Genomic DNA, 26,996 nt, shown 5'->3' with positions numbered 1-26,996 from the left:
TCTCCCTCAGTTAGCCTTAAGAGACAGGAGAAGAACGAGACCATTCAGCCCATCCGGTCTGCTCCATCATTCCCCCATGGCTTATTTACTAACCCTCTCAACCCCATTCTCCTGCCTTCTCCGCGTAACCTTTCATGCCTTTACTAATCAAAAACCTATCAACCTCCACTTTAAATATGCCCAGTGACTTGACCCCCACAGCCGTCTGTGGCAATGAATTCCACGGATCCACCAATCTCTGGCTGAAGAAATTCCTCCTCATCTCTAATCTAAAGGAATGCCCTGTATTTTGGGGCAGCGCCCTCTGGTCCTAAGACACCACTATAGGAAACATACCCTCTATGTCCATTCCACCTAGGCCTTTCAATCTTCAATAGGTTTCAATGAGATCCCCCCTCATTCTTCTAAACTCCAGTGAGTACAGGCCCAGAGCCATTAAACACTCCTCATTCGTTAACCCTGTCCACGGAAGGAACGATGGATGACGAAGGGTCTCAGCCAAAATGTTGACTTTACATTTGCTGCCTGACCTGCTGAGATCTTCCAGAGTTTTGTGTGTTAGTCCACTTGACAAAACTTTGCTCCAATAAAGTGCTTTATTTAATTTAGTTGATCACAGTAAAAATGCACGTGGCTCTCTATAATAAAGTAAGATATTACACTTAGACATAGTCTTTCAAACAGATCTACAAAAATCAAACCCAGACCCAGTTAAGTCTTTCTGATTGTGTTCATGGAGAAAAATGGAAATGAACAATCTGGTTAAACTGGGGCACTTCCACTTGGCAGGAAAGGCCACTCGACAAAGAACTTGTAATTCTCAGCTTGTTAAAACAAAACGTGTTTACGTGTTTTAATTTTGATTTCACTGCTCCTTTCCTGGGAGAAGAATGACCCACTTCAGAGTCGGAGAGCAATACCATGGGATGTAGGCCCTTCGGCCCAAAAAGTCCATGCCGACCACGCTGTCCACCCAGTTAATCCCAAAATTGGCCCTTCCCTCGATGTAACTATCTAAGGGGGAGGGCCGTCAACTCAGACCATGAGAGGCCTGCGTTGGGCATTTTCATGCCTTACAAGGTGCAGATTGGAAGTCTGTGTGGGGCGCCACTCCTCACACAGACACTAGATCAATGTGTGGTTAAGTGCCTTGCTCAAAGACACAACACGCTGCCACAGCTGAGGCTCGAACTAGCAACCTTCAGATCACTAGACGAACAAGTTAACCACTTGGCCACGTGCCCAACACATCTAAATGCATCTTAAATTATACTCATCAGCCCATTCCTCTGACAGCTTGTTCCATACACTCATCACCCCGTGCGGATAAAATAACCCTCGGATACATTTTCAGCCTTCCCTCTCTCACTGTCACTCTATGCTAGTTCTGGACTCCCATCCCCACAGGAAAAGTCTGTTACCTAAACCTCTCATAATTATAAACATTTCTGAACGGTCACCCCTCGTACTCCCACATTCCAAGGAATAAAGGCCAAGCCTGGCCAAACTCTCCTTCTAACTCAGGCTCTCTAGTCTTGGCAACATCCTCGTAAATCTCTTCTATGCCCTTTCCAGTTTAATCACATCTTCCTATAGCAGATGAAAACTGTACGCTGTTCATTTAGTGCAGCCTCACCAGCAACTGAAACACAACGTCCGCACTCCTCAACTGATGAGCACCAGCGTGCTAAATAGCTTTCTTCACCGCACTGTTTACCTGTGACACTGCATTCAAGAATCTTCACACTGGCATTCCAAGGCCCCTCTTTGCCATTACACTCTCTAGTGACTTCCCACTCACAGCAGAAGTCCAATAGTGGTTTGATGTTCCAAAATACATCACTTCAAACTTATTTGTATCAAAAATCACAGAGCAGCATTAAAGACGCAGACAGGAATTGGCAATAAATGGCTGTGTATAGGCTGTACAATTCAGTTTGATCATGGCCAGTGCAGTCAAAACACTTCCTTTGCAACTAATCCGGTGCTTTATTACACGAGGTCAGTGGTGTCTGCGGGTGGAGGGATTACAGATCGAAGCTCCCACCTAGAGTAACTATTTTAATGGCAAATATGTACGTGTGTATGCATGTGTGCAATAGACTGATGGAATAAACAGCAAGGAAACTTGCCTACCATGGTGTCCATAATTGGCCCAGAGCTCTCTAAACCTCTCCTATCCAGGTAGTTATCCAAATGTAGTTTGAATGTTGTTGCTTCCCCTCCATGTTCCAGCCATAACAGGGGAGGCAATAACTGGAGGCAGACAACCGAACGTTACGCTTATTCTCCTTCAGACAGATATTGACACCAGTACCGCTTGAGGGATGTTATCCCTGTTTCACCTCGTGTCCTCAATCACAGTGCCATTCAGGTCCCACTCAGATTGGTGGGGGGGCCCTGGAATGAAAGCAGTCGGTATCTGATCTGAGTGTGTTCATCTGCTCCTCCAGAAATAGTCACAGTTAAATTCCTGCACAGACATGGATGAACTGAATATTTAAAATGATAAATCAAACCGGCAAACAGGAAGGCATGGGTGAAGAAAAGGTATCCTTGATTCACCATCCTTTGGAACTCAGTGTCCCATGGAAGACTACTTGTCACGCCTGTGGATAAATCTCATCATTTTAGATTTTTGTCTCCAATTAGCACCAGCCTGATATTAGAAACATAGAAACATAGAAAATAGGTGCAGGAGTAGGCCATTCAGCCCTTCGAGCCTGCACCGCCATTTATTATGATCATGGCTGATCATCCAACTCAGAACCCCACCCCAGCCTTCCCTCCATACCCCCTGACCCCCGTAGCCACAAGGGCCATATCTAACTCCCTCTCAAATATAGCCAATGAACTGGCCTCAACTGTTTCCTGTGGCAGAGAATTCCACAGATTCACCACTCTCTGTGTGAAGAAATTTTTCCTAATCTCGGTCCTAAAAGGCTTCCCCTCTATCCTCAAACTGTGGCCCCTCGTTCTGGACTTCCCCAACATCGGGAACAATCTTCCTGCATCTAGCCTGTCCAATCCCTTTAGGATTTTATACGTTTCAATCAGATCCCCCCTCAATCTTCTAAATTCCAATGAGTACAAGCCCAGTTCATCCAGTCTTTCATCATATGAAAGTCCAGCCATCCCAGGAATCAATCTGGTGAACCTTCTTTGTACTCCCTCTATGGCAAGAATGTCTTTCCTCAGATTAGGGGACCAAAACTGTGAGTTGTGGCCCTCTGCTGTGGAAAACGCAGGTGCTATATTCAGTATGATTTTAGAAAGCATCTTTATTTTTCTTCTTCCTCATTTTCCTTACTTTCCCCTCATCTTTTCACATGGGCACCACCTCCCAGCTCCAGTGACCCGCACATGATCGTGCCTCTGGGTCCTCCTCGAGTGGATGCTCTTGTTGTTTCTGTTTTGCAGTGAGCACCAGCTGTCTTTCACCCCCCGAAGACCTGCTGTACATTCAGTGGTTACTGTAAAAAGATCCTGGTGTAGGTTACTGCTGGGAAAGTTAGGGCAGCATTGGGTTGATGGGTAGGCGTGTGAGGGAACGGGGAGGGAAGTGCAGAATGGAATTACTTTTAGGGCTGGCATTGACTTCGTGTGCCAAATGACACCCTATCGTATTCCCCTCATCAGTCTCACTCTTCAATCCTCTCCTCTTCCTCTGCAAAGCTTTCCTAGATTACAAAGGATGTAACACTGAGGCTCTGTAAGGCTTTGGACAGGCAGCACTTGCATTAATTGTGAGCAATTTTGCATCCCTTATTCAAGAAAGGATGTGCTGGCATTGGAGAGAGTCCAGAGGAGGTTCAGGAGAATGATTCCGGAAATGGAAAGGTTAACGTGTGAGGAGCGTTTGATGATTCTGAGCCTGTGTACTCACTGGAGTTTAGAAGAATAAGGGGATCTCATTGAAACCTATCCAATAGTGAAAGGTCGAGATAGAGTGGATGTTTCCTATAGTGGGGGGGGGGGCCATCCGAGACTAGAGAGCACAGCTCAGAAAAGAAGGACTTCCCTTTAAAACAGAGATGAAGAGGAATTATCTTAACAGAGGATGGTGAAAATGTGGAATTCATTGCCACAGGTGGCTGTAGACACCAAGTCATTGGGTGTACTTAAAACAGAGGCTGAATACTGAGGGCATGAAAGGGTGAGAAGACAGGAGAACGGGGTTGAGAGGATAATAAATCAGCCATGCTGGAATGGTGAAGATCCAATGGCCTAATACTCCTCCTATGTCTCTTGGTCTAATTCACTCCAAACCTGCTTCTCTCCTCCATTCATCTTGTCTCATCATGCCTGCATTGAAGGACCTTCTCCAGGAGACACGTGCCTTGTGTGGTTGCTCACTCTCTCCCAAGATGCTGGGCACATGTGGCCACCCTGTTCCTGCCCCTCCCATCTATCTTCCTTCCATGTTCTCTGTCGCTCTCTTAACCAGGCTCCAAGAGTGTGTCTGAGAGCAAAGTAGTTTGGGCAGAAGCCTTGAGGTCTACTTGTGTGGACCAGCAAACGTTGACAGACTGCAGGGAGCACTGAATTGTTCCTGAGCAGGCAGCAGTTCACAGAATCCAGTGAATCCCTGACCTGCAGGGTGCTGACCACCTCTTTAAACCACTTAAATGACTAAGTCCCACCTTTTGCAGAACTCTTAAGACAAGATCATAACAGGTCTGTGCATTTCAAAATCAGTGTTTACCAAGCTAGGAACAAAATAATTTGCAAGCAGCCTCCCGCCTTTCCCCTGTCTTCCAATCTTCGCTGCGCAATCCCTATTGAAGATCAGCAGTTGCTGAAACTGCACTGTAATCCCAACCAACACCCTCCCCTCAACCCAACCCCACCAGTGATGGACAGCTCCCAGCAAGACTGGGCATTGCCTCTGGATTTCAAGTGCACAGGCAGCGAGATAACAGGTTCAGTGCCACAAATCCGACAGAGAGACACAGACCCATACTTGTTTCTATCCAACATCAAGAGCTGAAGAGCCTGTACTCTACTGTAATGTTCCATGAATCCAACTTCAATCCTGATCTGTGCATGTTCTCTCCAATAATGGCAATAATTTCACCCCCCACCACCATCCCAGCCCCCAGAATTCCTCCAGTTCCTTCCCATTGACCCAAAGTTACGCCAGGAAGTTAACTGACATCCTTAAAATCTCCTGAGTGTAGGTGAGCGGCAGAAAGGATCAAACAGGAGGTGAAGGGCATGTGAGAAAGCTGCAGGGATACCGTGCGGTAAGGAGGGGCAGAATGGGACCAATGGGATGATTCTGCTGGGAGCTAGCATTGGCCCGACGGGCTGAACGGTCTCCAATGTGGCGATAAATTTTTAATATTTACTAATTTAACTATATTTAATATTTTTAATATTTAATATTTGTAATCAAGGGAGTGGAAAGCGGAGAATCAAATATCGCTGTGATGATTGTACGTTCTAGTACCAATTGTTTGGCGACTATAAAGTGTAATAAAGTATAAGCTACACACCTGGCTGATACCGAGGTACAAAGGAAACTGCAGATGCTGGAAATCTGGAGCAACACCCACAGAATTCTGGAGGAACTGTGCGGGTCAGGCAGCATCTATGGAGGGGAATAAACAGGTGATATTTCAGGCTGAGACTCTTCATCAGGGACTCTATCATTTCCCTCCATGGATGCTGCCCAATCTGCAGAACTTCCCCAGCACCTTGTAGGTGTTTCCCGTGGCTGAAATCATCCCCTATCATTTTACATTTCCACTGAAGACAGTCCTAGATATCAGATAGTTTAAGAATAAGGGGTAGACCATTTAGAACGGAGTTGAGGAAAAACTTTTTCACTCAGAGGGTTGTGGTTCTGTGGAATGCTCTGCCTCAGAAGGCAGTGGAGGCCAATTCTCTGGATGCTTTCAAGAAAGAGTTAGATAGAGCTCTTAAAGATAGCGGAGTGAAGGGATATGGGGAGAAGGCAGGAACGGGGTACTGATTGTGGATGATCAGCCATGATCACAGTGAATGGCGGTGCTGGCTCGAAGGGCTGAATGGCCTACTCCTGCCCCTATTGTCTATAAGTAGACAGAGTGTGTGTCAAATGTCAAGCTGATTTAATTGACGTGTATCTAAAACATTTAAACTCTAGTGCAATGGACATGGCTGTGAGAGTCAGCAGGAACAACCCAGGTGAGAGCTCACCTGCACCAAGCCTAGTTACGACCGACACCAGGGCATCCCAACACCTGCGGTCACTGGTGGATTAGCCGGTGTTTCCGCAGACTAGACAGCCCGCCGAAGCCCTTCCCACAGTCGGCGCAGGTAAACGGCCTCTCCCCGGTGTGCACTCGCTGGTGGGTGAGCAGGTTGGACGACTGCGTGAACCCCTTCCCGCAGGTGAAGCAGGTGAAGGGCCGCTCCCCGGTGTGGACCCGCTGGTGAGCGTGAAGATTGAAGGTCTGGCTGAAGGCCCTTCCGCACAGGATGCAAGCGAAGGGCTTCTCGCCGGTGTGGACGCGCTGGTGCCTGAGCAGGCAGGACGACTGGGTGAAGCCCTTCCCGCACACGGAGCAGGTGAACAGTTTCTCCCCGGCGTGAACTTGGTGGTGCCTGAGAAGGTGGCAGGAGCGGGTGAAGCCCTTCCCGCACTCAGAGCAGGTGAACGGCCTCTCGGCGGTGTGAACGCGCTGGTGCGTGAGAAGACTGGACGAGTGGGTGAACGCCATCCCGCACTCGGAGCAGGTGAACGGCCTCTCCCCGGTGTGACTGCGGCGGTGGATTTCCAGCTGGGACGGATAACTGAATCCCTTCCCGCAGTCCCCACATTTCCACGGCTGCTCCCTGGTGTGGCGACGGCGATGGATTTCCAGCTGAGAAGCGTAGTTGAATCCCTTCCCGCAGTCCCCACATTTCCAGGGCTTCTCACCTGTTGGAAACCATTGTATTTTAATACCTTTTATGAGTTATTAGAGGAATTAATGTAATACCACAGTTACAGTTTAATCATTCGCACTTCTTAACAAATTCAAGTATTTTTCACAGTGTGTGGCGGTTCATCCCAGTGATATAACAGTGAAACAACACACATTAAAGTTGCTGGTGAACGCAGCAGGCCAGGCAGCATCTGTAGGAAGAGGTACAGTCGACGTTTCGGGCTGAGACCCTTCGTCAGGACTAATTGAAGGAAAAGCTAGTAAGAGATTTGAAAGTGGGAGGGGGAGGGGGAGATCCGAAATGATAGGAGAAGACAGGAGCGGGAGGGATGGAGCCAAGAGCTGGACAGGTGATTGGCAAAAGGGATACCAGGCTGGAGAAGGGACAGAATCATAGGACGAGAGGCCGAGGGAGAAAGAAAGGGGGAGGGGAGCATCAGAGGAAGATGGAGAGCAGGCAAGGAGTTATTGTGAGAGGGACAGAGAGAGAAAAAAAGGGGGGGGGAAATAATAAATAAATAAATAAATTAGGGATGGGGTAAGAAGGGGAGGTGGGGCATTAGCGGAAGTTAGAGAAGTCAACGTTCATGCCATCAGGTTGGAGGCTACCCAGACGGAATATAAGGTGTTGTTCCTCCAACCTGAGTGTGGCTTCATCTTTACAGTAGAGGAGGCCATGGATAGACATGTCAGAATGGGAATGGGACGTGGAATTAAAATGTGTGGCCACTGGGAAATCCTGCTTTCTCTGGCGGACAGAGCGTAGGTGTTCAGCAAAGCGGTCTCCCAGTCTGCGTTGGGTCTTGCCAATATATAGAAGGCCACATCGGGAGCACCGGACACAGTATATCACCCCAGCCGACTCACAGGTGAAGTGCTAACCTAACGGTTTCTCATTTTTCATTGGCTAAGTGTTAGCACATGACCCATGTGATGTAATTGTGATTTATTTATTTTATCTGAGGAATTTCTCTTATCTTGATTATAAAGTTGATGGATTCTTTAGAGGGCGCCATCTTCTCTTGTTACTCTTTTTATCTTTGCTTTCTTTGCTTTTCATTTCGAAGGTTCAAAGATCCAAATTAATGTCAGAGAAATGTGTACAATATACATCCTGAAATTCTTTTTCTTCATAAATATCCACAAAAACAGAGGAGTGCCCCAAAGAATGAATGACAGTTAAAGGTAAGAACCCCAAAGTACCCCCCAGCTCCCCTCTCCCACCCACGTGTAAGTAAAGTCCCTTCTTCCCCCCCACCGGCAAAATAAAAGTGAGCATCAGCACCGTCCCCGAGCACTCAAGCGTGAGCAAAGCAATAGCAAAGACACAGACTTGCAGTGACCCCAAAGACTTCACATTTCACCTGGCATTTGACATACCGCAGGTTCTCTCTCTCCTGAATAAGAGAGAAAGAGATGTCTCCATTTTCCCAGCGGAACGGGGAGACATAACAAACAACTCGCTGGTTTACGATGTTAAAAGTCCGTTACGTCGCTTTTTTCGAGCTCTGTGCCTGAAGATCGTAAAGATCCTGGGTCTTCGGGCACACAGCAGTAGATTTTCTGATTTCCCCCGGTAACACACGGGTCTCCTGTCGTGACACCGACCCCCGATCTGCCCGTTGCTGTTTAGCGTCATCATAACTTCATTTATCTCTGTCTCTCAAGTCTTTACTTAGTTTGCTTAGCATATGCTTGTTTGTTCAAACTTTAAAATGAATGATTGTTAAGACTTAAGACTGGTCGCCATTCTTGACCCCGGGAAGAACCCTAAGGGTCAGACAAATAACAGAGACCCAACACACCTCTGTGGCTGCGCTGGTGCCTCGACAGTCCGGATGCTCGGTTGAAACCTCGGCCGCACTCCGAACACGTGAACAGCTCCTTCCCACTGCGAATGGATCCCTTCGCTTCCCCATTCCGAGGCTGACGCCGTGCAGGCGAACCGAGCGTCTCCGCCAGGCCCCGACGTATTGTCTGGTGTGAGCCTCCCATCTGTGAATCTCCCATCGTGGAAATCCTGTGAAATGACTTTAAAACAGAAAACGGCGTGAAAGGGCTGGTGGAAATGTGGGGTTGATATCAAATAAACCTCCAGTAATCTGAAGCCTGATCATTCAGAAATCCTGATGGCATACGGGAAGTGCTTGCCATCCTCCGTTCCACGCACTGGGCCATTCTCTGTTCCATGCACTTGCATAAGAACGTAAGAAATTGGAGTAAGGTAAGGCACCTGACCCATCAAGCCTGCTCCACCATTCAATAAAATCATGACCAATCTGCCCCTGGACTCAGCTCAACCTTCCTGCCTTTTCCCCACAACCCTTAATTCCCCTGCTATGCCTAAATCTACTGAAATGTATCTTAAATATATTTAACAAGGCAGCCTCTACTGCTTCCGTGGGCAGAGAATTCCACAAAATTCCACTGCTCTCTGGGAAAAGCAATTTCTCCTCATTTCCATCTAAATCTATTCCCATGAAACCTTGAGGCTGTTCCCTAGACTTAACAGTAAAAACAACATTGCTGCCTCTGTCTTATCTATTCCTTCCATATTTCTACAAGATTCCCTCTCATTCTTCTGAAATCCACTTCCTTCCACTCATCCAGCCCCAATTCCCACGTTTTTTCTGACTCCATTTCCTATGCTCAAATTAGGCATGCCTCATTCATGGTGAAATTGATTACAAAACTATGTACTGTTTTAAAGATTAAAGATTAGCTTTCTTTGTCACATATATGCCAAAACATAGTTGAGTGCCTTGTTTGAATCAGGGACTTGCTGCAGGTGGCTTCCAGTGCCCACGACGTACTAACCCTAACCGAATGTCTGAGGACTGTGGGAGCAAACCGGACTCCCAGAGGAAACCCACGTGGTCAGAGAGAACACGTACAAACTCCTTACAGGCAGCGACGGGAATCGAACCCTGTGAAGCACTGCTCTACTTGACTGCCCTGCAGCATCCAAGGAAAGTAGATTGAGAAGAGGCTGGGGGCGATTCAGTACCATATCCCTCCAACATGAAGACTGGCACACCGTTGCAAACATCCTGTTGGTTTCTTTATAGACTGAAGGTGAAAAAGCAGGACAAAGCCAGAGCTCGATCTTGTGTGCTGTTCACCTCCGTTAGCAATTTTCACCAAAGAAAAACATCTTATCTTTCTTGCCCTCCATATTCCACACCACTACCCTCAACTCCATCTTTAAACACAACTTTTTTCAGTGTCCACTCCCTGCTGATCCCCTGACAAACCCTTTCACGCCCAGACCCTTCCTCTGCTCCTGAATGGCTACATCATACCCTCTTCAAACCTGCCCGCCCTGAATCCATTAAAACCGTCTCTTCCCCTCCCTAACTGATCTCCATCGTTTACTTCGTTGCTCTTCTGGGTTTTGTGCCATTTCACTCTTCTGCCTTTAAATCTACTTCTACCCACCCGGCAAACTGCCCTTCCCAAAGGTCCCCTTCTGAAAATCACTACAACAAAAGCTTCACACCATCTGTGAAGTTTCTAACCCCAGGCAGTTAATCCAATTAACCATTCCAGTTCGTGCCCCCCACCACTACCTCTATCTATTGCCACAGTCACTGCATGCAAATACTTGCTGCTATTTATGTATTTTTCCACATTTTATTCTATAAATGTATTTTAACATGTATATAATTCTTCAATCTTTATAATAAAACCGTTTAAGACATAGGAGCAAAATTAGGCCATTGGGTTCATCGAGTCTGCAACGCTATCCAATCATGGCTAATTTATTATCCCTCTCAACCCCATTCTTCTGCCTTCTCCCATTAACCTTTGATATCCTGACTAACCAAGAACCTACCAACCTCTGCTTTAAATATACCCAAAGACCTGGCCTCCACAGCTGTCTCTGGCAATGGATTCCACAGATTCACCACTCGCTGGCATTTCAATCTGAAAATTTCTCCTTATCTCCGTTCTAAAGAGTCATCAGTCTATTCTGAGGGTGTGCCCCCTGGCCCAATTCTCCCCCACTACGGGAAACATCCTCTCCATGTCCTCTCTATCGAGGCTTTTCAATCTTCAATAGGTTTCCATGTGATCCCCCTAATTCTTCCCAACTCCAGCTTGTACCAGCCCAGAGCAATCAAGTGCTCCTAACATGTTAACCTTTTCATTCCCGGGATCATTCTCATGACTCTCCTCTTGACCCTCTCTAATGCCAGCACATCCTTTTGGATAAGGGGCCCAAAACTGCTGACAATATGAGCAGCAACACACACAAAATGCTGGTGGAACACAGCAGGCCAGGCAGCATCCATCGGAAGAAGCACAGTCGACGTTTCGGGCCCAGACCTGACGAAAAGCCTGAAACGTCGACTGTGCTTCATCCTATAGATGCTGTCTGGCCTGCTGTGTTCCACCAGCATTTTGTGTGCGTTGCTTGAATATCCAGCATCTGCAGATTTCCTCGTGCTCACAATATGAATGATGATTTTTGTTCGTGTCGCACTCTGACCAACGACCACAGCACAGAGCTAATACGTGTAATTGTTTAGGACAAATATTCACCCTTGACCCCTGTCACTGTCGTATTCAAACTCAGCATGGCCTGATACATTACACAACGGAAGGGAACAAGGCCAAAGAGTGCCTTGTTAACTGTTGTTCCTGGACGGGAGTTAGAGAAGCAGGCTGTCTGTGTCCCTGTTGTTCCCGGACGGGGGTTACAGTTCCTGCCGGACAAACAGGCTGCCTGTGCTCTTCGTACTTCGGGTCAGTCAGGGAGCCACTCCTGTACCGGGAGCCACCCATTTCCCTGTTTCCCTTGCTCCCTGAGTCCCTCATTCCTCCAACCAGCGAAACCCCCATTATGCTGTCAGCTCACTACCGTTCGACCAGCAGATTACAGTGAGCTGCTGCTCGGTCACCAGCGCTCCAAAGGCAGATACAGAGGCACCGGATCAATGCAGACAAGCTTAACACAGACAAAATGTCAGTGGAACTCAGCAGGTCAGGCAGCATCTATGGACAAGAGTAAAGAGTCAATGTTTCAGGCAAAGACCCTTCATCTTCACCCAAAACAGTGACAGTTTATTCCCCTCCATAGATGTTGCCTGACCTGCTGAGTCCCTCTGACATTTTGTGTGTATCACTCTGAATTTCCAGCATCTGCAGAATCTCGTTCTTCCCTGAAACTTGACTCTTGATAACCATCTATTTCTTTACAGTGCAGGTCTCTCCATTTCCCTCTGAGTGTACACCAGTTCTCAGAGTAATCTTATCAATCCCAGTCCCCCAGCTACCCACGCATTATAATCACAGCAAGTCAGCCTGATTAGACACAAGAGGCCACAGATTCTGGAATCCACAGCGACACACAAAGCTTTTGAGGAACTCAGCGGGTCAGGTCTTTGGAAGGAAATGGACAGTCGAGACTGGTCAGTTGGACTGGATTTTTATCGGCCTGATTTTTATTTCTTGAAGAGCAAATCCCATTTGATGAATGTGCCACCATTCTCCATGGGTACAAGCAGAGTTGACAGAGAGGGACCCCAGTTCAGTACACCAGCTCGTTAATGCAAATATCTAATTAGCCAATCATGTGGAAGCAACTCAATGCATAAAAGCATGCAGCCATGGTCAAGAGGTTCAGTTGTTGTTCAGACCAAATGTCAGAACAGGGGAGAAATGTGATCCAAGTGACTTTTAGCAGTAGTAAAATAGATTCAGCAGTGGCTGGATGGGAGACGCCAGAGAGTGGTGGTGGATAACTGTGTGTCAGATTGGAGGCCGGTGACTAGTGGTGTGCCTCAGGGATCTGTACTGGGTCCAATGTTGTTTGTAATATATATTAATGATCTAGATGATGGGGTGGTAAATTGGATTAGTAAGTATGCAGATGATACTAAGATAGGTGGAGTTGTGGATAATGAAGTAGGTTTTCAAAGCTTGCAGAGAGATTTAGGCCAGTTAGAAGAGTGGGCTGAAAGATGGCAGATGGAATTTAATGCTGATAAATGTGAGTTGCTACATTTTGGAAGGACTAATCAAAATAGGACATACATGATAAATGGTAGGGCATTGAAGAATGCAGTAGAACAGAGGGATCTAGGAATAATGGTGCATAGTTCCCTGAAGGTGGAATCTCATGTGGGTAGGGTGGTGAAGAAAGCTTTTGGTATGCTGGCCTTTATAAATCAGAGCATTGAGTATAGGAGTTGGGATGTAATGTTGAAATTGTACAAGGCATTGGTGAGGCCAAATTTGGAGTATTGTGTACAGTTCTGGTCACCGAATTATAGGAAAGATGTCAACAAATTAGAGAGAGTACAGAGAAGATTTACTAGAATGTTACCTGGGTTTCATCACCATAAGTTACAGAGAAAGGTTGAACAAGTTGGGTCTTTATTCATTGGAACGTAGAAGGTTGAGGGGGGACTTGATAGAGGTATTTAAAATTATGAGGGGGATTGATAGAGTTAACATGGATAGGCTTTTTCTATTGAGAATGGGGGAGATCCAAACAAGAGGACATGAGTTGAGAGTTAAAGGACAGAAGTTTAGGGGTAACATGAGGGGGAACTTCTTTACTCAGAGAGTGGTAGATGTGTGGAACGAGCTTCCAGCAGAAGTGGTTGAGGCAGGTTCGATGTTGTCATTTAAAGTTAAATTGGGTAGATATATGGACAGGAAAGGAATGGATGGTTATGGACTGAGTGCAGGTCGGTGGGACTAGATGAGAGTAAGAGTTCGACACGGACTAGAAGGGCCGAGAGGGCCTGTTTCCATGCTGTAATTGTTATATGGTTATATGGACCATGGAATGATCGTTGGTGCCTGACAGGGCAGTCTGAGTATCTCCCAGGATTTTCACACATTGCAGTCTCTAGAGCTTACAGAGAACGGTGTAAAAAACATAAAGCGCCCAGTGAGTTGTGGTTCTGTGGGTGAAAATACCTTGTTAATGAGAGAGCTCAGCGAGAATGGCCAGACTGGTTCAAGATGACAAGAGGCAACAGTAACTGAAATAACCACGTGGTGTGCAGAACAGCATCTCTGAACGCACAACACGTTGAACCTCGAAGTGGACGGGCTAGCGCAGCAAAGAACCATGAACATGTACTAGGAGGCCACTTTACTACGTACGGGTAGTATCCAATCAAGTGGCCACTGAATGCATTGTATTCTGACTTTCAGAAGGTGCCATCACACAAACCAATCTTCCGTCCGTGGACTCACTTTACACCGCACGCTGTCGGAGCAGTGCTGCCAGGATAATCAAGGACACGACCCACCCAGCCAACAGACTTTTCGTCCCTCTTCCCTCCGGGAGAAGGTTCAGGAGCTTGAAGACTCATACGGCCAGATTTGGGAACAGCTTCTTTCCAATTGTGATAAGACTGCTAACGGATCCTGACCCGGATCTGGGCCGTACCCTCCAAATATCCAGACCTACCTCTCGGTCTTTTTTTGCACTACCTTACTTTCCATTTTTCTATTTTCTATCTATGATTTATAATTTAAATTTTTAATATTTACTATTGAGTTGTAATCCAGGGAGCGGGAAGCACAGAATCAAATATCGCTGTGATAATTGTACATTCTAGTATCAGTTGTTTGGCAACAATAAAGTATAAAGTATATAAAAAGCTGGTGCACAAGGTAAGAGCTCATGGTATGGACAAAGTGTGTCAGCACGGATTGAAGATAGGAACCCCAACAACTAAGCCATCACCCCTTCTCACATTCGGACAGGAGGCACGGGAGCCTTAGGTTCCACACCACCAGGATCAGGAATAGTTATTACCCCTCAACCATCAGGCTCCTGAACCAATGTTGTTAACTTCACTCACCCCAACTCTGAGCTGATTCCTCAACCTACAGACTCACTTTCAAGGGCTCTACAACTCATGTTCTCAGTATTAATTTTTATCTACACAATGAGCCTTCTTTTGCAAATTGATTGTTAGTCTTTATGTATAGTTTTCTATAACTTTTATTGTATTTCTTTATTTTTCTCTAAATGCCTGCAAGAAAATGAATTGCAAGTGTGTACGTACCTTGATAATATATTTGACCTTGACTTTAGGTCATCGCATGAGTCAAATTCAACAGGCGAGAAAGATGCACCTGGCGGTGCCTCAAAGATCTGTTCTTCACCCTCAATTGTTCATGGTTTGTTCATGACCTGGAGAAGAGGACAAAAGTTAAGAGGTTTAAACGTGCTGATGGTACAAACATGGGTGAGACAGCATGCTGGGCTGAGGGCGTTTGGACCCTGTAACTCAAAACTGAGAGGCTGACTTGAGTGAGCAAAAAGTTGGGCAAATGGAGTTTAATGTGGGGAAAGCGCAGGGAATTCCAAGTTCACGTTTATTGTTTAAATATACTTCATACTTTATTGTCGCCAAACAATTGATACTAGAATGTACAGTCATCACAGCGATATTTGATTCTGCGCTTCACACTCCCTGGAGTACAAAATCTACAGTAAATATTAAAAATTTAAATTATAAATCATAAATAGAAAATAGAAAATGGAAAGTAAGGTAGTGCAAAAAAACCGAGAGGCAGGTCTGGATATTTGGAGGGTACGGCCCAGATCTGGATCAGGATCCGTTCAGCAGTCTTATCACAGTTGGAAAGAAATATTCTCATGACAACAGTATAAATGCCAAGGAAATCAGCCTTTTGCAACATTTTGATAGGTGAAGTTTAAAGAAAGCAACTACCAAAATGGAGAAACACTGCAGATGAGGGAAATGCAGAAGGATCTCGGCCTCATTTCCTTCCCCTTCCCCCCACAGTTTAATTTCATGGGCCTGAGACGTTATCCGATGTTCATTTAGATTTTTGGAAGGTGGATGCCTCTGCACTCTTGTAATCCACCTTTTGAGTCATTTCTTCAAAAATTCTGATCGTGTAAATCAAGAACCATTCGCCTTCAGCATGTCTGTGCTGGTTCTCCGTCATCAACTGGATCTGTTCCAGCTGCCTGTGAGTGTTCGTAGAGGCCCTTTGGCCCACAATGTTGTGACAACTTTTAACCTAATCTAACCCTTCCCTCGTACATAATTCTCCATATTTCTATCATCCATATGCCTGGGCTGTACGCTCCAAATATCCAGACCTGCCTCTCGGTTTTTTTGCACTACCTTGCTTTCCATTTTTCTATTTTCTATTTATGATTTATAATTTAAATTCTTAATACTTACTATTGATTTGTAATCCAGGGAGCGGGAAGCGCAGAATCAAATATCGCTGTGCTGATTGTATGTTCTAGTATCAATTGTTTGGCGACAATAAAGTATGAAGTATCTAATAGGTTTTTAAATGCCCCTAATGTATCTGCCTCTACCACCACCCCACCACCCCACACTGGCCAGATATTCCATGCACCCACCATTCTCTGTGTAAAAAAAAATTATCTCTGGCATCCCCCCTATACTGTCCTCCAATCACTTTAAAAGTCTCTGGCTTTCCACTTCATCTATGCCTCTTAACATCTTGTACGCCTCTATCAAGTCAGCTCTCATCTTCCTTCACTCCAAAGAGAAGAGCTCAAACTCGCTTAGCTATTCTCGTGAACCATGCCCTTGCCCAACGAATGCCCCTCCACTTGAGGAAGGCTGAAGACCCTGACCCGGAGCCACACTCAGACTTTGTTTCTTTGCGGTGGTGGGACCCGCTCCTGGGGGGCTCACCCGGCTGGTTGTCAAAACCCCAAGGACGCAGCCGAGAAGATGAGCGCGCCTTCGGGATCCCGAGGCTCTGCAGCCCCGTGGACGGGCCGATTCTACGCCAGTGCCGCTGACCGCAGCATCGCATTGGCGGAACACAGCTTGTTGCCGACCCTCCGGTCGGAGAACTTGGAAAAAAGTGGCATGACAGACTTTGTCATCGTAAATCAGCGAATTGTTTTATGTCCCCGCACTCACTGCGAGAGGGGAACGCCTCTCTGTCCCTTTATTGGAGAGAGGGAGAGCCCAGGTGAACAAATAGTTTTTGTTGTGCTGCAGACCACCGTCTCTCTTGGGGGCTTTGCTATTGCTTGCTCGGTGAGTGGAGGGTGCTGATGCTTTTTTGTGGAAGTGGGTGGGGGGTGGGAGAGGGTCATTGCTTTCCTGCTGTTTGTGCGCGGGAGGGGAGGAGTTGGGAGAACTTTGGGGTTCTAAGATTTTAACTGTCACTTATTCTGTGGGGCACTCTTCTGTTTTTGTGGCTGTCTGTGAAGAGTAAGAATTTCAGGATGTATATTGCACACATTTCTCTGATATTAAGTGGAACTATTGAACTACAGAAGTATTGTGGAGGGTTTATAAGGCGTTGAGCAGATGGCATTTGGAATACTGTGAGCAATTTTTAACCCTGTATCTAAAGAAAGATGTACTGGCTCTGGAGCGGGTTCAGAGGAGGTTCACAAGAATGATCCCTGGAATGATGGGAGGGGTGTTTGATGGCTCTGGGCTTCTATTCCATGGAGTTCAGAAGGATGAGTAAGTGGGGATCTTACTGACTATTGAAAGGGCTGGATAGAGTGGATATGGAAAGAATGTTTCCATTGGTAGGAGATCCTAGGATTCAACAGGTGACCCTTTAAAACTGAAGTGAGGAGCAATTTCTTTGCCACAGACATTAATAGGTTCCTGATTGGTAAAGGGGTTAAGGGTTATGAGAAGGCGGCAGAATGGAGTGGGAAAAAAAAACCCAGCATGATTGAATGGTGAAGCAGACTTTTGATCAAGTGGCCTAATCTTTCACCTCTCTTCTAGCCTATCTTTCTGCCTTCAAGCTCAGACACACCCCGTGTCTTACTTTGATGAAACAGAGTTAGCCATTCTAATCACAAGAGATTCTGCAGATGCTGGAAATCCAGAGCAACACACAAAATGCTGACGGAACTCAGCAGGTCTGCAGAGAATAAACAGTGGATGTTTCAGTCTGAGTCCTGATGAAGGGTCTTGGTATGAAACATCGACTATTCCCCTCCAAAGACGCTGCCTGACCATTCTCATATCCCTTCCTGCCACCGATCAACCTCTCCTGCCTCATCGTCCTCAATAAATGATGCCCTAAACACCCAAGTCTTGACCCACAGCATCTATCAGGAAATACATACATCGGGTTACAAAGCTGCGTGGGAACATGAGCCTTGAGGACACAGGCTGCAAGCGGGCAGATAGAGATGGGTTAAACCCAGTGACAAGAGGTGACGGCTGGAACATAATTTTGGAATTTGCAATCAGCAAAAGATTTGGTACATTGGTCTTTATCCCAAGGGGCTGGGAGAACGAAAGAAAAGGGCCAAGAAATGTGGAGCAGTTGCTGATTTTCCACTAGTGCTGTTTCACCAGGCTCAACATGTCCTCACAGTGAAACAAGCCAAATCGTTCTGCTCCACATGAGATATGAAGAGAGTTTGTTGGCTCTGGGCTTGTACTCACTAAAGTCGAGAAGAATGGGGAGTGAGAGGAATCTCATTGAAACCTACTGAATATGGAAAGGCCTAGATAGAGTGGACATGGAGAGGATGTTTCCAATACCGGGAGAGTCTAAGACCAGAGGGGCCAGCCTCAGAATAGACTCAATGAGCTGAACGTCCAAATTCTGCTCCTGTGTCTGATGGTCTTATAAAAGTCTATTTGCACTTACCCTATTTATACCCCTCATAATTTTGTATACCTCTATCAAATTGCCCCTCATTTTCCTGTATTGCAGAGACTAAAGCCCAACCTATTAAATCTTTCCCTATAACTGCAGTCCTCAAAGTCCCAGCAACAACCTTATAAATTTTCACTGTACTCTTTTAATCCTATTAATGTTTATCCTATAGGTCAGATACTAGAGTACTCAATACTCCAAATTTGTCCTCACCACCGCCTTGTAGAAGTTCAACATAATGTCTCAACTTCTGTACTCAATGCTTTGATGTATGAATCAAAATTTGATATATATCAATCCATTGATTCCCCCAATATCCAAAAACCTTTTCTATCTCCATTGTAATTTGTATCCTGGATACTGGCTACGGTTCGGAGGCCTGTATATAACTCCCACCAGGTTTTGTTCAAAACTCTGTTCACAATGATTCTGCACCTTCAGGGGGGAGGGGAGATAATAAATCAACCATGATGGAATGGCGGAGCAAACTCAATGGGCTGAATGGCCTAATTCTGGTCCTATGCCTTATGGTCTTATTGACAGGTTCTTGATTAGTAAGTGTGTCAAAGTTTACGGGAAGAAGGCAGGAGAATGGGGTTGAGAGGGATGCTAAATCAGCCATGGCAAAATGGTAGGGCAGATTCAATGGGCTGAATGGCCTAATTGTTCTACACCTTACGCCTCCACAGTTCTCTTGGGTAGACAGTTGTAAGGATTCAGACCCTCGAGCTGAAGAAAGTTCTCCCCAAATATGGTAGACCCCTTGATCCAAGGCTACGAGCTGTAGCTTTCAGTACCCTTGCCAAATCCCTAAGGAGTTTTGTACAATTACAATTAGATTGCTTCTCCTTCTTCTGAATATTTTCTAAACGGGGAGTGAATTCAGAAATTGGAGGTGCAAGGGAACTTGGGGCTTCCAGCGCAGGATTCCCCAAAGGTTAACTCACAATGCAGCGGTGAAGGCAGCTGCAACAGTAGAAGAGAAAAAGAACGTAGAAGTACGGAAGAAAGGATTTGGGGCAGCAGAATAGTGCAGGGGTTAGCACAACGCTTTACAGTACAGGGGACCTGGGTTCAATTCCCGCCACTGCCTGAAAGGAGTTTATGTGTACTCCCAATAACCACGTGGGTTTCCTCCGGGTGCTCCGGTTTCCTCCCACAGTCCAAAGTTGTACAGATTGGTACGTTAATTGGTCATTGTCAATTGTCCCGTAATTAGGTGAGGATTAAATTGGGGGGACAGCAACACACATCAAAGTTGCTGGTGAACGCAGCAGGCCAGGCAGCATCTCTAGGAAGAGGTGCAGTCGACGTTTCAGGCCGAGACCCTTCGTCAGGACTAACTGAAGGAAAAGTGAGTAAGAGATTTGAAAGTGGGAGGGGGAGGGGGAGATCCAAAATGATAAGAGAAGACAGGAGGGGGAGGGATGGAGCCAAGAGCTGGACAGCTGATTGGCAAAAGGGATACGAGAGGATCATGGGACAGGAGGCCTAGGGAGAAAGACAAGGGGTGGGGGGAGAAACCCAGAAGATGGGCAAGGGGTATAGTCAGAGGGACAGAGGGAGAAAAAGGAGAGAGAGAAAAAGAATGTGTGTATATAAATAAATAACAGATGGGGTACGAGGGGGAGGTGGGGCATTAACGGAAGTTAGAGAAGTCAATGTTCATGCCATCCGGTTGGAGGCTACCCAGACGGAATATAAGGTGTTGTTCCTCCAACCTGAGTGTGGCTTCATCTTTACAGTAGAGGAGGCCATGGATAGACATATCAGAATGGGAATGGGACGTGGAATTATAATGTGTGGCCACTGGGAGATCCTGCTTTCTCTGATGGACAGAGCGCAGGTGTTCAGCAAAACGATCTCCCAGTCTGCGTCGGGTCTCACCAATATATAAAAGGCCGCATTGGGAGCATTGGACACAGTATATCACCCTAACCCACTCACACTCAGGTTGGAGGAACAACACCTTATATTCCGTCTGGGTAGCCTCCAACCTGATGGCATGAACATTGACTTCTCAAACTTCCACTAATGCTCCACCTCCCCTCGTACCCCATCCGTTATTTATTTATATACACACATTCATTTTCGCTCTCTCTCTCCTTTTTCTCCCTCTGTCCTTCTCACTATACCCCTTGCCCATCCTCTGGGGTTCCCCCCCCTTCCTTCTCCCTGAGCCTCCTGTCCCATGATCCTCTCATATCCCCTTTGCCAATCACCTGTCCAGCTCTTGGCTCCATCCCTCCCCCTCCTGTCTTCTCCTATCATTTTGGATCTCCCCCTCCCCCTCCCACTTTCAAATCCCTTACTCACTCTTCCTTCAGTTAGTCCTGACGAAGGGTCTCGGCCTGAAACGTCGACTGCACCTCTTCCTAGAGATGCTGCCTGGCCTGCTGCGTTCACCAGCAACTTTATGTGTGTTGATTAAACTGGGGGGGGGGGGGTTGTGTGGCTTGAAGAACCAATTCTCAGCGCTGTACCTCAATAAGTAAACAAATAAGTGCACTGATGAGGCTTTGTAGGGTTTCTGTCAAATGACGTTTGGATATTGTGAGCAACGTTGGGCCCCGTAACCGAGAAGAGATGTGCTGACCCGGAGAGGGTGCAGAGCTGGTTGGCAAGGACTGGGACGGCATAGTTACATAGCTGTTCACGCCAGTGACCCGGGTTCAATTGGCACCGCTGCCCGCAAGAAGTTTGTACGTTCTCCCCATAACCGTGTGGCTTTCCCCCTGCAACCCAGAGGTGGACAGGCTAGTAGGTTCAACAGTCAGATGGGTGGAATTGGGTGTCCCCGCTCTTTGGACAGATAGCTGTACAGTATCTCTAAATCAATGGATGAGCCCAGCAACCAAGGTTTAACCTATGAAGAATGTTTGATGTCTCTGGGCCTGAAGGAGGGTGGGGGACATTGTGGTGGAGGTAGATCTCATTGTAAGTTCCTGGATACTGAGATTTGGGGAGGATACGCCGTTAGGAGGCGGGTCCACAATCCCAGACTCGGAAGGCACAACCTTGGGATAAAGGGGTATGACAAGGAGGAATTTCTTCAGCCAGAGAGTGGGAAATCGTGGCCACAGAGGACGCTGGAGTCCCAGTTATTGGGTGTACTTCGGGCAGAGATGGATAGGTTTCTGGTTGTTAAACGGATTGGGGGCGAGAAGCCAGGAGGAAAGAGATAACGTAAATCTGCCGAGCGGATTATGCTCCTGTACACTGTCCTGTGAAATCGACAGAATTTAAGCCCACTGTGTTTAAACTCTCCTCACGGGACAAATACACCATCCCTATCATCAATCTGGTGACCCTCCGCTCCTTCGTTGCGCCTCCCTCCCATCTCTCTCCACAGCCTCCTGCGGGCAGACAGACGGCACCTCATCGCAACCCTCCAGGTGCGATTTGTCCTGGGCCCGGACAACTGGAACAGGACGCCCTTGGTACTCAGATAACCCGCTTCATCGAAGGCCGACAAGCCGGTCACCGGACTGAAACTGGTGCTGGGAACACGGTGAGTCCGGCCGGGACGAAGGGGAAGATGCTGGGGAGCAGGAGAGTTCCTGCGGTTCGCACTGATTCTTCCCCCAATTAGGGCTGCTCCTCTGGCCTTCGGCCCAGCATTGCGCTCCTACCTAGCACGGAGCCCGGCCGGCCGCGAACCCGTACCCACTGCGCTCCCGTCTCGGTCATCCGAAACCACTCCACTCCGCTCCGCTCCAGGCTTCACCGCGCATGCCCGGGACACCGCTTCCGGTTTCTGGCGACTGCTCGTTGGGCTCCTGCCATCTCGATAGATGGTGTTCTGTGCCACAAGGCTCTCCAGTTGTCAATATACGCAATGGTACTTATTTAACAACTCGCTGAAAAAGCAACCTTCATGGTCCAACATTCCTCCAACTTGTTTTGCCGCTGCTGAGGGACTTTTTACGTTTCTGGGCACATTGTAATTATAATGTAACCAAGTCACGGGCAGCAAGCTCCCTCAAACGCAATGCCTTCCCAGATAGAAGCTAGTTATTGCGAATCAAAAGCAGAAAACGTTAGAAACTGCCTGAGCCTTAGACAACGTCTGTGGAGTCTTTGAAAATTATTGACTGAGAAGCAAATACTTACTATGGCTCCGGAGATCTTCCCAGTTCTTCTTCAAAATAATGCCAGTGATCTCGTTAGAAAACAGAATTACCGTACTTTTTGCCTCTGCTTATGTTTATAAAGAATTATCATTAGATTAGATTCAACTTTATTGTTGTTGTGCCGAGTACAGATACAGAGCCAATGAAATGCAGTTAGCATCTGACCAGAAATGCAAAGAATAGTGTTACTTACAAAATAACTGCGAATAAAAGACGTGCTACCATGATTATTTTTATTCAAAGAATTCTTATTATTCTCATGCCATTAGCTGGACTTTCAAATCAAGATCGTATCCGAATGAGACTTGATTCCAACGACGTCGCATTTCATATCCATGAGATGATCAGAATGATCAGACCAATTAAACTGGGAAACGGGCGTGTCGGGAGAAATATAAAAGTCTGAACAATCTATTGTTCGGCATCGCGAGGCAGGCAGCGTACGCCCACTCGACTCAGCATTACAGGGTGGATTTCCCGGTGGCCATCGATTTTAATTCCAATCCCCATTCCCACTTCAACAGGATTGCCCCTGGCCTCCTGTGCTGCCACGACGAGGCCACTCGCAGGATGGAGGGGCGACGCCTCACGTTCCGTCTGCGTAGCCTCCAACTTGATGGCATGAACACAGATTTCTCCAGCTTCCGTTAATTTCCCTCCACCCCACCCCCATTTTCCATTCCCCATTCAGATTCCCCTCTTTCCCTTCTCCACACCTGCCATCACCTCCCTCTGGTGCCCCTCCTCCTTCCCTTTCTCCCACCGTCTACTCGTCTATCACAATCCTTTTTCGTCCATTTAACTCTGATATATCACCTCCCACCTTCTCACTTCATCCCGCGCCCACCCACCCACCTGGTCTCACCCATCACCTGCCTGCCAGCGTGTGCTCTTTTCCTCCCCCCCCACCCCCACCTTCCTATCCTACCCACTCCTCCTTCCATTTCATTCCTAATGAGTCTCCGCCCGAAATGTCACTCTTCATAGAAGCTGCCTGACCTGCTGAAGATCTCCAGCATTTTAAGTATTAGTCATTGTAACCCTATCGTTCCATCTCCTCCTCCAGCCGAAATCATCGGCTGCCCATCCCGGAGACCCGCCACCAACATCCCAACTGCTGCCCATTGCGGCTGTCTCCCGATTTCAGATGCATCTTTGGCCTGCGCTTGACTGGACACAACCGCTCCGGCGGCCACCTCTCGGCCGGAGAGCAACCGCTAATGCGGGCAGAGTAGAAACACCCCGAACAGACCGGCTCCAGTCGGCACTGAGCTCCAGAGACCGCAACGTGCCGGAAAGGACGATGAGGTGCTGTTCCTGAAGTTCGGGTCGGGATGGAGAATTGAAGACCCTGCAGCGGATAGTGAGGTCAGCTGGGAAGATCATCGGGGTCTCTCTTCCCGCCATCACAGACATTTACACCACACGATGCATCCGCAAAGCAAACAGCATTATGAAGGACCCCACACACCCCTCATACAAACTCTTCTCCCTCCTGCCATCTGGAAAAAGGCGCTGAAGCATTCGGGCCCTCACGACCAGACTATGCAACAGTTTCTTCCCCCAAGCCATCAGACTCCTCAATACCCAGAGCCTGGACTGACACCAACCTACTGCCCTCTACTGTGCCTATTGTCTTGTTTATTATTTATTGTAATGCCTGCACTGTTTTGTGCACTTTATGCAGTCCTGGGTGGGTCTGTAGTCTAGTGTAGTTATTGTGTTGTTTTACGTAGTTCACTGTAGTTTTTCTATTGTTCATGTAGCACCATGGTCCTGGAAAACGTCTCATTTTTACTATGTTCTGTACCAGCAGTTATGGTCGAAATGACAATAAAAAGTAACTTGACTTGAGTCACCGGGAGATCAGGCGGTGACCCAGACTGTGTTTGGTTCCTCCGGTGTAGAGGAGGCCCCATCGTGACCACAGAATGCAGTGAGTGATGGGAAGAATTGCCAGTGAACCGCTGCTTCCCCCGGAGGGCTGTTTAGATCCCTGGCAGAGATTAGGTGAAAGGCAAACCCGTGGTTGCTGAAGGATGCGCCAAGGATAGAGAGAGGGGGTTGGATGGTGGGAATAGAAGAATGGCCCATGGAATTGCGAAGGGAGCTGTGCTTGCGAAATGTTGAAGGAGGAGGGTAGGGGGAGGTGTGTTTGTATTTTATGTCTTACACTGTATTGCTGCCGGAAAACGACAAATTTCACGGCAACTGTCAGTTATAGCAAACCTGATTCTGAACTTCCTGTTGAATGGAGGAAAGGACGAGGGGAAGCCGGGGCTTGTCGTGTATCGCAGGCGAGGACGAGGGGAAGCCGGCCCTGTCGTGTATCGCAGGAGAGGTGGTGAGAACAGAAAGCGCGGGAAATGGATTATTCCCTCTGGTTGAAGAGCCATATGGTTGAGGGGTAATAATTGTCCCTGAGCCCAGTGATGTGGGTCCTGAGTCGCCTGTACCTTCCCGACGACAGCAGCGAAAGGAGAGCATGGCCTGGACGGTCGGAGGTGGGAGTTCTTAACGATGGAGTTTGCTTTCCCGCGACAGCGCTCCGTGCAGATGTGCTCAGTGGTTGGGGAGGCCTTTTACCCGAGATGGACTGGGCCGCATCCACTACTTTTGGTAGCTACTTCCGTTCAAGAGCATTGGCGATTCCACACCAGGCTGTGATGCAACCAGTCAATACGATCTCCGCCACACATCTACAGAAGTCTGTCAAAGTTTTAGCTGTCATGCCGAATCTTCGTACATTGTAAGAAAGTAGAGGTGCTGCCGTGTTTTCTTCGACACAGCGCTTACGTCCTGGGCCCAGGAGAAACCCCCCCCCCCCCCACAGATAGTAACGCCGAGGAATTGAAAGTTGATGACCCTCTCCACCTCTGATCCCCCGATGAGAACTGGCTCTAGGCCTCGGGCTTCCTGCTCCTGGTCAATAATCAGTCCCTTGGTTTTGCTGGCATTGAGTTGTTGATGCATCACTCAGTCAGATTTTCATTCTCTCTTCGTCCCCACCTTTGATTCGGCCAGCGACAGAAACCTTAACGGTGACATTGGAGCTGTGCTTAGCCTCACAGTCGTAAGTATAACGCGAGTAAAACCGAGCACGAAGCACACAGCCTCGTGGTGTACCTGTGCTGACGGAGATGGTGGAGAAGATGTTGTTGCCAATCCGAAGTGACTGTGGTCTGCAGGCAGGAACTCTGGAAAGCTGGAAAGCTGCATCCGTCATCAAGGACCCCATCACCCAGTCTATGCTCTCTCCTCACTACTACCATCAGGCAGGAGGCACAGGAGCTGGAGGTCCCAAACCACCAGGTTCAGGAACAGTTATTACCGTACAACCATCTAGCTCCTGAACCACGGGGGATAACTTCACTCACTCCAGTGCTGAAATGACTCACAACCTATAACCCCACTTTTAAGGACTCTACAGCTCGTAGTCTTGGTACCCATTTATTTACTTCTTACAATTTATTATTCGAAGGATTTGTCCTCTTTTCCAACCTGGTTGTTGTCAGTCGCTGCTTTGTAGAGCTCTTCATACATTCTATCGTAGAGGTATGATCAGGTCCTGAAGACCATTGCTGAAGCCGTCAGCGCCGGAGTTGAGTGGGCGAAGCCGTCCCGACCCTCCAAGCAGACCATTGCCTTTGTCAGAGCTGGGGAGCAGCCAATACCTGCCAAAAGAACATCTGCAGGCATTCTGACCTCTGCAAGGGACTGGCAGCTGTTGGTGGACCCCGAACGGCAGCTGGAGTTCCCCAACCATATCGCAGCCACCACCCTGCGACCAGACATTGTCCTTGTGTCTGAGTCGACTAAGCAAGTGGTGCTGCTGGAGCTGACAGTCCCATGGGAAGATAGCTTAGAAGAGGCCTTTGAAAGGAAGCTCTCCAAGTACGCAGGACTGGTCAGCAACTGTCCCCAGGCTGGATGGAGAGCGAGGTGTCTCCCAGTGGAGGTTGGTTGTAGGGGATTCGTAGCCCGTTCTTTAGTTAGAGCCTTCAGTATTTTGGGCATCGAGGGAGAGAGGAAGAGGAGAGCCATCCGCAGTACCACGGATACGGCAGAGAGGGCCTCATGATGGCTGTGGCTCAAAAGAGGGGAGCCATGGAGTGATAAGTAGCTAGCCATCTGGACACAAGCTGGGGTCTGATCAGCCCCGGCTGGGTCACCTGGAGGAGGTTGTATGATGTTGAAAGACCCGAAACACCCGATGATTCCAGGAACATCACTGAAGATGTGTCCAGAAGCATCAATAGATGTATGTACACAATATTTTCCTGTAAATGCCTTCAAGAAAATGAATTTGTAT

General features: G+C 47.5%; 1 protein-coding gene across 1 annotated transcript in view; it reads right to left on the bottom strand.

The window, feature by feature from the left end:
- The window catches only part of LOC134352467 (uncharacterized), a 192,867-nt gene extending 170,624 nt beyond the window's left edge, over positions 1–22,243 (bottom strand). Inside the window, exons 1-4 of the mRNA XM_063059744.1 lie at positions 22,184–22,243; positions 14,951–15,078; positions 8,720–8,945; positions 6,312–6,907 (exon numbers count right to left, since the gene is read on the bottom strand). Of these exons, the coding sequence (XP_062915814.1) occupies positions 6,312–6,907; positions 8,720–8,924 (801 nt within the window). The 5' untranslated portion in view covers positions 8,925–8,945; positions 14,951–15,078; positions 22,184–22,243. The remainder of the gene's footprint in view (positions 1–6,311; positions 6,908–8,719; positions 8,946–14,950; positions 15,079–22,183) is intronic.
- Positions 22,244–26,996: the final 4,753 nt, after the last annotated feature.

Source organism: Mobula hypostoma, chromosome 10 (genome assembly GCF_963921235.1).
Source record: "Mobula hypostoma chromosome 10, sMobHyp1.1, whole genome shotgun sequence".
NCBI lineage: Eukaryota > Metazoa > Chordata > Chondrichthyes > Myliobatiformes > Myliobatidae > Mobula > Mobula hypostoma.
This window is presented reverse-complemented; position numbering and strand designations above follow the sequence as displayed.